Raw genomic sequence first — 13,023 nt, forward strand, 5'->3', positions numbered from 1 at the left:
TTTGATGGTTTATAACATAAAACCAAACACGCAGCAGCCAATATGGGTTTAGCTAAAATTTCTGATTAATTAGTGAAAATTAAAGCTTCCGTGATCAAATGAGCCAAGCAATGGAAGGAAGATAAATCGAAAACCGTGTAGAGTAAATTATGATTACCAAAGAGTGTTGAATTGTGAGAGTTTTTTTCGCAGAGTACAGTACAACAAGAACAGATGGTTGTGTAGATTCTGGACAAAGAGAGAGACAGTTTCCGAATCCAAAGATCAAAACAACGTTCTTGTCACGGAATTAATCTCTCTCTCTCTCTCTCTCTCGAGATTTTGTAATACCACCCACTCATAATAATCTGAACAAGTTTTTCTGGGTTTTTGAAAACCAGGATATATCTCAGATTGATGATGATGCCATTATTCTCATTGCTTGTAGTACAGAGTTACAACTAAGTAATTCAATTATTACTACTTAATTAATAAGACCAAAAACAGAAGGGTTGATCTTCATATGGGAATCCGAAGTTACAGGGCTCTTCTTCAACCTTTGGTAAGCACGGTGGGAGATTCACGAGGTTATGACTCATCAGGTTGTCTTCTTCGTCCTGTGAGAAATCTGAGTGCTCTGCTTCGTAGGCATGGGAGGAATCTGCAGTGTGGTGTGGGCTATCTGAATCAAACACATCACTTTTAGCAGAATTGGCATCTTCTTGTTTGCATATTACTGTTGGAACCTTTTCAACTTTTGACCCATCTTCAGAAGAAGCCCCATTATTATTATTATTATTTGAGATCATCAAAACATCAACACACTTCTCATAATTCTCTTCTTTCTCTTTATCATCTCTCCCGATCAACCTGTTCTTCAGAGAATTCACCTGTACCAGATAAATACATGTATCATTGACCCATTAATCCCAGAAGCAAGAGGATTGACTTGCATATACAGAAAGAGACAGAGAATGATGATGATTACCTCTTCTTTTAACTCCTCATTCTGGTGAAGGAGAGTGTCATGGTCACCTTTGAGTTTGTCATAGCTAGATTTTAAGGTTATATAGTCTTTTTCGAGCTGTTTGGTTTTGAACCGAGCTCTTCTGTTCTGAAACCAGATAGCGACTTGCCTTGGCTGCAACCCCAGTTCTTTAGCGAGTTGAACTTTTCTTTCTGGTTCCAGCTTGTTTTCTAACTCGAAGTTCTTCTCAAGGAACTGTACTTGTTGGCTTGTGAGCCTCCTCTTCTTCCCTGGTTGATGAAAGCACGCATCGTATTCCTCTTCTGTGTTCTCTTCTTTGTCCAGACCTTGGAAGAATGGCAATTCTGTGACTGTGCTTCCACTAACATTCTCGAAATCGATTAGAGGTTTTGAACCTGAAAGCAGACGACTTTAACTCGTTAATTAAGTTGCTTATGAAAGAGAATTCTCTGGGTTTTTCTTTTAATTTTTCTGGGAAACCCAATTCCATTCTCTTTAGAAAATAAACAAACAGATAATGTTCACAACAAGAATTTTCGTTCAAAAACTAATGACCCAGTAAATTCTGGAGCTTCAGAGGATCAGATCCAGAAACATACAGAACAGAGAAGAGAATTCAATTCACCTTGAAAGGAAGGGTCAGAGTGGTGAAGCAAGAAAGGGTCAAGAACATGAGAAGAAGAAGGAAGGCTTTCGTTCTGAAGAAAAGCTGTGAGATTTGAGGAAGCAAAAAGCCTGTTAGGACCAGCCATGGACACAGAAACTAGAGGGCGAGGATAAATGATCTTTGGGAATCTAGAGTTTCAGGGGCAAAGAACATTTATAGTGAGAAGCACAGCAAGTGGGGATGGATGCAGAATTTATGAAGGAAGGAAGAAAGGGATGAGAATAACAGTAATGTGGGAATGATGGGAGTAAGGAGAAATCATACCCATGACTTCACAGGGAGTGGTGCAGAGATGAAGATTGTCAGATCTCAATAAATTACAGAGGCAGGAGTAGAGGGAGAAGGTGGAGAGTTTTAAAGAGAAGGAAAAATGGTTTGGGAAAGAAGAGAAAGGAAGGAAGGAGATTCTTCTTTGAAGTGGGCAACAACGACGGGGTTATATGGAGACTTTGCCCTCGTGAAGGCCCCAAAGGGGGCATTACACCAAGCTTTCCTTAATTACTTTACAATATTGCCCATCTCAATTTTGTCCCAAAAAAAAAGCTGAAAATTCCTTATTTAGATATTTTATTAGACAGGAGGAGTCAATAAAATTTCTAAATAAAGTCTCTTCATCAAAATTTTTTTTTTCCTTTGTAAATAGCTTACAAACATACTTACATATTACTATCTCCAGACCTTAATATAAGACCTTTTTTTACTTTTATTTTAATCCTAAATATAAGATTCCAATCCACTTTGTTTATCATATTTACTCAATTTTTTTCAAGATAATTCTTCTAATAATTATAGTTCTAGTTAATATACTTGATTAGTAAGAATATTTTAGGAAAGACAACATCTATTTAGGACAAATAACTAACTCAACTTACTTCTTTAATCTCTTCAAATTAGTCAATTGGCTCTTATAATTAGGACTCTTATAATTAGGACCGGAGGTAGTATTTACCATCAATGTTCTTATAATATACTAACCCTAATACATATTGCACTATAAATTAACTCTTATATTTCAGACAAGAGATAATAATACATGTATTCTACAAAAGATAAATACAATCTTTTCCAAAAATTTTAGATTATTATATGTTCTATAGCAGTTGTTTGACATAAAAAGGCATCACGTTTAAAATATATTCTCTTGGTCCTTTATTATAAGTATTAATTTTTCAAAAACATGTTCTTTTTTTTGGTTGAGTTTAGAGTATACACCATGGTATCTGTGATTGATCCTTTCTCACCGTAGACATTTTAAAAAAGTTTTAATGCTGGTCATGAGATCCTCTTTATATTAAAAAATATATTAAGAGAATGCTCAAATATAGTTGATGTGTAAAAATTTGGTTTTTAATTCCATTTTTTACCCTCAATTAAAATGACAATTGGGAAATCATATATCTTTAAATTTAGATCTGTCGTCATTAGCGCAAGGACAATTGAGAGCGATTCTACATTTCTACCGCTGTCCTTCCATTGCGAGAAGGAATAGTCAAACTTCCCAATCAAATATGGCAATTAAATAAATAATTTATATAAAATGAGAATATATATTAAATTAGTTATATGTAAGAAAAACTAAAAATTAATTGATTTAAAGTACATTTTTTAATCATTCATATCAGAAATTGGTTAAGAAAACAGAAAGAATATTGTATTGAAAAATGAAATTCTGATGTTATGATTTAATAGAAATGTATTTTCTAAAGGCGCATTATAACATTTAAATTCACACATAATGTTTCGAACAATTGCAAAATCTTTTTGAGACTAATAAAATTGACTCTTCTGTAAAAAAAATTGAAAAATCATAATAATATTTGAAATTTAACAATATGCATAAATGAGAGAAGTTAAGAAATATTATAATTTTAACATAATTTATAAACAAAAATAATAATTTATGTTGGCAAAAAAGTAACAGTAATTTATAACAGAAGTAGACATTTTTAAAAAAATAAGGGGATGAAAATAAAAGTGGAGATAAATATGAAGGAAAAAAGATAAGAGGAAACAAACAAAAGCTAACCCGTCTGATCAGTCTCAATCAGGGGAGCGCTCGGAGTTTACTTTGCGGTCTTTGCCTTTCATCTCATAATATTTTTCTTTCTTTTTTTTCCTTTGAATATAGAAAATTTCATAATATATAAATAATTGTTAAAATGTGAAGTTCAATATCTTAAAAATATATATAAAATACATTTAACCTCCTCGATTTTTAATTTCATAAAAAAATCTTTTTAAATTTTATCACTGATGAATCCGTTAAAATTTTATATCATCATTAGTATTGGGTATACGCATGGTGATGTGTATAAATATATAGGTAAGAGAAGTTGTTATTATTATACTCCTCCGGTCCTAAATATAAGACTCCTTTCATAGTGCAAATTGCACTATGAAAGGAGTCTTATATTTAGAACTGGAGAAGTAATTTATAACAGTCAATAAATATGCAGGTGGTTTTTTTTTTTCATAAAAAGGATTAATGTGTTACGTTGCCCTAAAAACATATAAAAAATTAAAGCATGCTTTCTTTGCGAGAGAAAATTAAGCTGAACAATGGGGGAAATATTCGCTTGTAAATTGTTGGCTAATAAAAGTTATATGTTACAGAAAAACTTCGACTTGCATTTGTACGTAACTTGAAATTTGTTGCCGATGATAATTGCTTAAATGAACAGAACTCTATTTCTTTTAAGGTAGAAAAAAACCCATTGAATAAGAAAATATCACGTTAGAAAGTTGTCCTTAATTAGATTCAACGATACTCAACTTTAAGTAAATAATATTAAATGCTATATAGTAATATTAAAAAATAATTTTATTCTTATCAATTTAATTGAATTTTTCTATGATAGTATAGATTAATATATTTAAGGATAGTTCAAGAGAAATATAATTTTTACAGAATATATTCCTTCTGTTCTGTCTCTAATTATAAGGGAAAATTATTGATTTGCACATACTAAGTAAACAGTTAAATAGTTTAATTACTTCTAAAAATTGCTTCCATTTTTCACTTATTATATCCCTAATCAATGCTCATCATTTCTATCATTCCAATTTTTTGCATAAGAAAGGTTGCTCTTTTATTTACCATGTCGGTCAAGTATGTTTATTCATTCTTCAAGGGCATTTTAAAAAAATATTATTCCCTCAAACCCTTCAATTTTTATTACGGAGCACTTTCAAGTTTCAACTAGTTCACACGAACGAGGTAATGGCAATTAGCCCATTAAATCTATCTAATAATTTCCTTTTTCAATTCATTACTATTAATAAAGTTTTAAAGGATAAGAAAAACTATGAAGATTTACATTTACGAACGAAATTTATACTTATTAACACTTCTTCAAGTAACTTACGCTATTATGAACAAAAAAAGTCTTCTAGAACACCGATTGGAGAGAGTGTTTGACATGTCAAAGGGAGTAATTACTCTTAAAATTTTGAAAAATACATTACAGAAAAGGAGGTAACAAGGTTCGAAATTTTCGGAGGCATGATTAAGTGATTTAAGGAACGATGAAAATCAGAAATGAAAATGAAGAAGGAGAGGTACATGCACGTAGTTGGAGGGCGTCTCAATTTGAGAGGACCCGGCTGCCAAATACGCCATTCCTATTATGGCGGCGACGCAACTAGGCGCTACCAAACACAGCACAACATTAAATTGTGTTGTTTTTTGACCGAAGAACATTAAATTGTGTTTACCAATACGTTTCCTTTTTTTTTTTTTTGGTTTTTCACAACTCAAATTATCCTTAAATTATTTTAAGTTTAAGATTAATTTCTATTGAGTTAAAAATGTTAAGGTTAAAACCCGTCTAATAGGCACACTTACTAAGAATTTTATTTGTACTCTCCTCCTTCCCTAATTGAGGCCGCTTATCATTTTAACTGACAGTTTGTTGTTAACATGTTTTCCTTTTTCATCACTTGCTTTCCTTCACTCTTGCAAATTCATTAGCTGGCCAATGTATTTTGTTTTGTTATTTTTCCTTACACTTTTAAAAAAAAAAACTCATTTAAAACACTTTGCTTTACATTTCCACGTTCTCTGAATTAGTGAATTTGGTGGCCCCCCAAATCCAAGCCTTCTTGTCGCCCAGGATGGCAAGATTCGCTGCTTATTAAGTCGAGTTTATCATTCGGTAATGATTAACATCAACTTAAAGGTCCTTCTCTCATACTTACGGGTTAGATAAGAATTAAAATGTTTGATAAACCTATTTAACTAATTTGATTATGCTATCTCTGATCTTGGATGTTATCTCCAGTCCTAATTATAAAACCTTGTTTGTAGTTTATAAACAAGATATTATAGTTAGAACCGCAGGTAGTATAAGAGTTAGTTTGACACTCAATTTAGTTTTAAATATTTAATACATGTGATTAACAAGAATATTGTGAGAAATATAACACATATTTATCACAAATAATTAACTTAACAAATTTTTTTAATCTACCCAAATTAGTTAGTTAGTTTATATATTAAGGATTGAAGGCAGTATTAAGGAAGTTACATAAAATATGACATGTTTGTATATTTTTGCCATTTGGATTTTCATTATATGTTTATAAAAATAAATACACATAGTACATTAAAAAGTATCACTCTAGTTCTGAATATAAGACTCATTATGTGCACTCTAAAATTTGTCTTATATTAGAACCGGAGAGTATTTATTTTAATATTTTAAACAAATTTTAGCAAAGGACATATTAGGGGCATGCATTGAAAATTGGAACCAGTTTGGATGTTTATGAGGGTGATGAGTACCTCAAGCTAATTAAACGTGGTCCACTCAGATATGTCCAATTTAAAATGTTTAATTAATTATTTTTAAAAAAAATTATATTTAAAAGGTTATCTTTATTTTATGTTGAAATAATTATTTTTTACAATAATTCAGACCATTGAAAATTAGCGTTTAACGAGGACCGTTCTTATTTATAGTAATGCGTCCGTGACTCTCCTATGCGAATTCACCTTGGAAGGGCAGCTCTTGCGTATGCACGTCCTTTAAGCTACGTTTGGTTCAGAGAAGGAGAGGGAAACAAATTTTACAAAAGCTAGGAAAAATATTATTATAAGGAAAATATAATTTTAAAACATTCCATTTAAAAACATTCCTTTTAATCCCCACTTTTAGTGGCCTGGAGAGGGAAGGGTAAACACAAAAAAAGAAAAGAAAAAGAAAAAGAAAAAAAAGCACTCCATTAAAAATGGCTTGACCAAATCCCCCATTTAAAAATGTGTAATATTCCATTTATTTTCTTTAATTTGAACATCTTATTAATAAAGATTTGTTTGGTCGCTTATAATCAACATTGATACAGACTAGGATCTAACACAGCATAATGTTATGATCAATGATGAAGATGAAGCGCGCGTGCACGCACACACACGCACATGTATATATAGGCTCATTTGTTGAGGAAAAAAAAAAGAGTCAAAAATATAGGACGGGGTATATAATATTAGCACCAATGAGGAAAAGCAAAAAGATACAGTAGAATAAATAAAATCAGCTTAACCCAAATAATGTCGAATTGTCTAAAATTATTAATTTTATTAAGCCCGACCCCAGAATCTACCTGATTTATTCGGGCTAGCCAGTAGAGCCTAGTCTGAATTTTTGACTCAACGTTATATTGTGGGAGGGTAAATAATACTAAAGGATGGGGGCGAGTGCATTAAGTGAAGATATTAGGTGTCTAAAACTTCATTCAAACATGGCGGATGGTGTTGTTAACTTGTTATCAGGGCAACCTGCTCTTGACATTTATTTAGTTTTTTTTAACAGACATTGATTTCAATTGAATCATGATGGCTGGTTTGTTTGGTGTCTTATAATCAATAAGGAAATAAACCAGCCTATGATGACGGGTTTAATAAAAGAGACTAATTCCCCCTCATAATGTGATAAATCAATGTTCGAATCACCGTTGTCTTAAACAAAATTGTCATTAATAGAAGGATGTTTGTGCTTAGCAGGGGAAAAAAAGAAGTAATGAAACAAAACCAGTATAAAACACAGTATATTAGGGTGATTTATATGAAAGAAGAAAATGAGAGGTGGAATATGGTATGAGTAATAGTACTAGTAAGGAAAAGCAAGAAAGGTGAAAGGGATAAATGAAAGCGTGTAGGGTTTGTTTGGATTGATTTATAAGTAACTTTTCAAATGTGATTTACAGAATACGATGTAAGTATATAAAAAGAGATTTATCTCGACTTACGTGAACTTGTTTAAAAGTCAGTTTTGAACGAAATTTATAAACAAGCCCGTACATGTTACACATAGATGAGGGTGATAGCAGGGAGAATAGCTTTCGAACTTTGCCTCCCACATGACAGTGTTTGGCCTTTAAATTCCCCTTAGCCCCACCTCTCTCAGAGAATCTCATTTCCTTTTCCCTCCTCATGCATCCCTATCCCTCTTTCAATCACCCCCTCCTAATTCTGCTTCCCTCTTTTCTCCCTATTTTTTAATTTTTATTAAGAAAAATGAGAGTGATACCCTACTATGAGATGTTGACAGAAGAGGAAAGTGTTGAAAATTCTCTCATTTGCTTCGTTATATAAAGCTATTGTTGTCCATGTACGTGGTGATTATTAGCACATTCATTGAATGAGGTCTTCAATTAAATTTTGGAATATCATTCTAAATCACTTCATGTTTCGCTCTCGATTGTCCAATAACGAGACAGAATCTTACGTTCGTGCAACAAAGACAAGATGCGCCTACGGTTTCTGAGCACCCAGGAGGTACCCAATGGTTTTCATTTGATCATTCATTTTGTTGGTCCTTTTGTTTACAGAATAACGCCTTTTCCTCTTTCTTTTGTTGCATTCGGTTGTTACCAACTCAGCACATATTGTTGTTCAATGTTACCTTTGAATCTTCTAAAAAAGAAGACAAATTTAAATCCCAAGAAATACATTTGTTGATAAAAATTAAAAGATAACTCGCTATTTAACACATCCTCACTTCTTGAGCGCAGACTAGTTAATTACTCGGATACCTGGCCCGTGTTAGAAGGTGAGGGTCCAGAAATGGCTCTAGGTACTAAGTGGTAGGGTCTTCCCCTTATACCAAAAAAAATTACATGGATGTCACATTCTTTTAGCCACATGATCTAAGGCGATAGATGATGATGTGTTTTTTTTTTAATTAAAAAAGTAGGTTCTTATAGGTTGAGGTTACAAGTAATATCAAACTCATAATTTCTGACCTATAGGAGAGCTTTCATACTACAAGCCCACAGGCCCATTGACAAATGATGATAAGTTTTGATGCCAGCATCTGCTGCGTTTTGGGAATTTCCAAGCTTTATGTAAAGTCTAGTCCAAAGGAAGGCGGGCCATGAAGAAGCAACGGCCCGGCCTGACAACGTACGTGGATAATTTAAGTTGAACTTCACATGATGGGCCCTTATTTATGTTGGACCTACATGGGATTTTAAAGTAATTTCCTTTTTAATTCTTATAGGCTTGGGCGTAATTTTCTCTCCGCCCACTCACAATAATATCTTCACTGTTACCGACAAGAACTGGTTCATTTGATAAGAAATCAGTCCATAATTCATAAAATTATAAGTTCGAATCTCACTGCCAAATGAGAACCTTATTAGTAAGCGATTTGTGCCTTGGTCCTGGTGAGTTTTTAAGACCCAACTTATCTAAATTTTTTTATACAAAAAAAAACATCACTGTTAGGGCCTAAACTTCATTTTAATTGTATATTTTTTAAGGTTCTCTTTATAATTTTTAATGAACTACTTGATATATGTATATATTAAAAAATTTAGTTAAAATTAATTATGCCTTGTAAAATTTTAAAATTATCCTCAATAAAATAATTTATTATAAGAGTTTGACTAATTAATTATAAAGTTTTTTTCAGTTAATTAAGGGTAGTAAATAAAAAATTACTATTTTAGACCAGACATATTATATTACATTATGACATATTAAAGAAAAAGTCCTTGTAATAGGACTTAGAGAAATATATAAATTATCCGGAGTCTTTCCAATTGTTCCAAAACCGATCAATGTTTCTGGCCAAGAAGAAACAAAATAAACGAGCAATGGTTTGCCACGCCTGTGAAAGATTTCCTCCTCCTCTTCTCCTTCTTCCCCCCCTCCCCAAGTCACTTGTGGGTGGGCAACGTTAGAAAAGAATTTAGAAATTTAGATTTTGAATTTAGAAATGAATTACATGTTAAAATATGGACCATATTGTATTTTAAAAGAGTTTGGAATAAAAGTGAGGAAATAATACAAGCCATTATGTGTATTTGGGCCACTTTTTGAAAGCAAACTGATATAAGCCTTTTCAATTAAAATGAATCTGAATGAATTATAATGGAGCACTCTGAGATCCGCACTGCAATTCCTGATGGCTTCTATTTTAGGGTCCCATTAAAAAAAACTCCACCACCAATAAAACATCATATGTCACTACATATATCACTTTTCATATTCTTTAGTAGGAGCCTTTATTCACAGCTTACATCACTTATATTCAATGCTATCCTCCTAATGTAAAGCTAATTAGATATTTAATTTAATCATGAATATAAAAGATTTCAATTTACTTTGTCTATAATATTTAATCTATTTTATTGCAAATAATCCTTGTGATGATTTTACATGCTAAGTAGTTTTTATTAAGAAGTAGTTTCAATACGTATGATTAGTAAAAGTATTTTTGAGAAAACAACATCCATGCATTACAAATGAGTAACTTAACTAATCTTTTTAATATTTTTAAACTAGTTATCTAACTTTTACATTAAGAACCCGAGCTTGCACTAATTTTATTTAGTGTTGCATGTGTTGAATTATTAGACTTTCGCTGGCAAAAAAAAGGATCAGGAATAAATCTCTCATTAGAAAATTACGTGGCAAATTGTCATTAGGATGATGGGCTGCACAAAAGAAGATGAGTTACATATAAGAAATGTTGAATTGCACATGGGGAAAATGATTTACACAAAACATTATTCATATACAAGGGACTAATTTGTACAGATAGATGATAATTTACGCATAAAGAAAGACAGGTTGCACATAAGAAAAGTTTATTTGTATGATGAGAAGATGTGACACAAAGAAATATGATTGTATGTGAGGGAAGATTAATTGTATATAAGGAAAGTTAAGTTACATAGAAACTTTAGGTACCATTTATCAATTAAATTCTTAATGAGAGATTTATATCCAGTTTTTCAAAAAATATTAAACTTTCTAAAAATACCTTATACATACATATAAAAGTACCTTTAAAGGTGATTAGGATGGAAACCACTTCTAAAAATATACCCTAAATATAATGGAACGCCTTCACTGCTCAACCAATCAAATCTGAGTTTACGTGACAAATTAAGGACTTGTAAGTTGCGCATATTAGGGTCTATTTGATTTTATATTTTTTAGTAACCTTTTTGTTTTGGAAAATAAAAAATATTTAATTATATATTCTGAAAAAAATTTAACAATTGTTTTGGGGAAAAAATAAGAAAATTTTTATAAATATATTAGCTTTTTTATAAACAAAATTGTATATAATTTAAAATTTCTTTTTTTGGACCGGCAGTGATATTTTAAATTTTTATAGAAAACATAAAGTCGCATTGCTATGAATGATTTTAGGTATTGGATCACTTTTTCCATGTTTATTGAGTGCATTATTGTGAAAATATTCATAAAAGACAAACATGTAATGTATAGTATTACCAAGATGTACTCCTCCCATCAAAGGGGCAATCTTGCCCGCTATTTATATAACAGTATTATTACTATTTTTATGCATTAATTCAAAGAGACTTACTTATATGTGATTTCTTTTGTTGATGCATTTTTTTTTATACAAAAAAAATTTACGTGAGTTAAATCCCTAACGGCTTGCCAAAGCATGCTTTCAAAGTCAAAGACCACTTAAAAGAGATGCTCGCAAATCAGTCACGATTAAGATCCTCATATCAGTAATAAGATTTAAACTGATCATTTTATAAGTTATGAGTTAACTCTTTATTAACTGGACTAATTTTTATTAGTTTTTTTAATAAACATCTATGTGTTATGTTTTTTAACCAGAGAGGGAGTCGAATTCCAAGCCCAAATCGGAGGTGAAAGACCCATATTCCATAAAAGTCCAATTCCAAATTTTTTTTTTTTTGCCAACGCAATTCCAAATTTACATCAGCCTAATATGCAGAAGAAACAGAAAATTGTATTTATATGAAACCGAATCCTGAATCCTCCTCATTAAAGCGCAAGCGTAGCCATATCAAAAAAACCCCTCTACATTTTCTTATCCTTGCAAAATCTAATTATATATAATCACAAAATTAGAAATTAAAAAGGATGAACTAAGTAGATGTCGGGGCTTATACTTCAATTGACATTAAACACGTTTTAAGATTTTTTTAACTGTAAAGTTGCAAATTTAAATCTTCCACAAAGAATATAATACTATATCCGATCCTAATTATAAGATTTTGTTTACAACCTACAAACGGGATTTTATAATTACGACCGAAGGTAGTATGTAAATTATGGCCAAAAAAAATTAGTAAACATAGTCATGTCACATTATTTTATATCTTAAATAGTTTGGAATAGTTGTCAGGAAGTAATACCGCCCATAGAACTTTTTGATTGGCTCTAAAGACCAAACATGATAATGGAATAATTATAATGGAAACTGATGATGCAATAAATAAACAAATAAATACTTTATTTTTTGCCATCAAATAAATATTATATATAAATAGATACTTTATACATTGTATATATAAAACAATTAACCCTATCCAATTAAAATGAATCTGAATGAATACACTTATAATGGAGCACTTTGAGATCTGAAATTCCTGGTGGCCTTTATTTCGGGGTCCCATTAAAATACCCTCCCCCACCAATTAATATGAAGTGTCACAGCATATATGACTTTTCATATTCTTAGATAGAATAGAAGTCCTTATTCAAAGGCTACTACACCCAATATTAATCTATATTACATAAAAATATATATTGTCACTGTACTTCATATAGATTATCAATATATATTATGGACTGTGATTACTATTCTATATACTCCTATATCCATAATGATTGCATATAACATTGTGAAAAGTTACTGTCACATATGCGTACTGTTTCTGTCTTTAAATTAAAATTATGTTGTTATGAATCATGTTGACTTTTAAATTTACGTAAATTTTTTTTTTTTTACACAACTAGTAGTAGTATACCAAATTCTTAATGGGATATGATATGACATGATATAGGGTATTATTTACCCACTACATAAAATTTAATACTACTTCTACTCCTTAATATAAGAGTTAATTAATTAATTTGAGTAGATTAAAG

General features: G+C 31.1%; 1 protein-coding gene across 2 annotated transcripts; it reads right to left on the reverse strand.

Moving 5' to 3' along the window:
• Positions 1 to 366: 366 nt before the first annotated feature.
• LOC114748332 (homeobox-leucine zipper protein HAT5-like) lies at positions 367 to 2,054 on the reverse strand. Of its 2 annotated transcripts, none has more exons than XM_028936694.1 (3): positions 1,899 to 2,054; positions 968 to 1,362; positions 367 to 869 (listed from the first exon to the last, which is right to left on the reverse strand). In XM_028936694.1, exons 1-3 carry the CDS (start codon positions 1,900 to 1,902, stop codon positions 468 to 470), a joined length of 801 nt encoding a protein of 266 aa, XP_028792527.1. In that variant the 5' UTR covers positions 1,903 to 2,054; the 3' UTR covers positions 367 to 467. The 2 variants fall into 2 exon arrangements, with proteins under 2 accessions (XP_028792527.1, XP_028792526.1); XM_028936693.1 differs by having other exon boundaries at positions 1,593 to 2,054.
• Positions 2,055 to 13,023: the final 10,969 nt, after the last annotated feature.

This window comes from Neltuma alba, unplaced genomic scaffold (genome assembly GCF_004799145.2).
Source record: "Neltuma alba isolate B1F8T4 unplaced genomic scaffold, ASM479914v2 tig00005686_pilon, whole genome shotgun sequence".
In the NCBI taxonomy this organism is placed as follows: Eukaryota; Viridiplantae; Streptophyta; class Magnoliopsida; order Fabales; family Fabaceae; genus Neltuma; species Neltuma alba.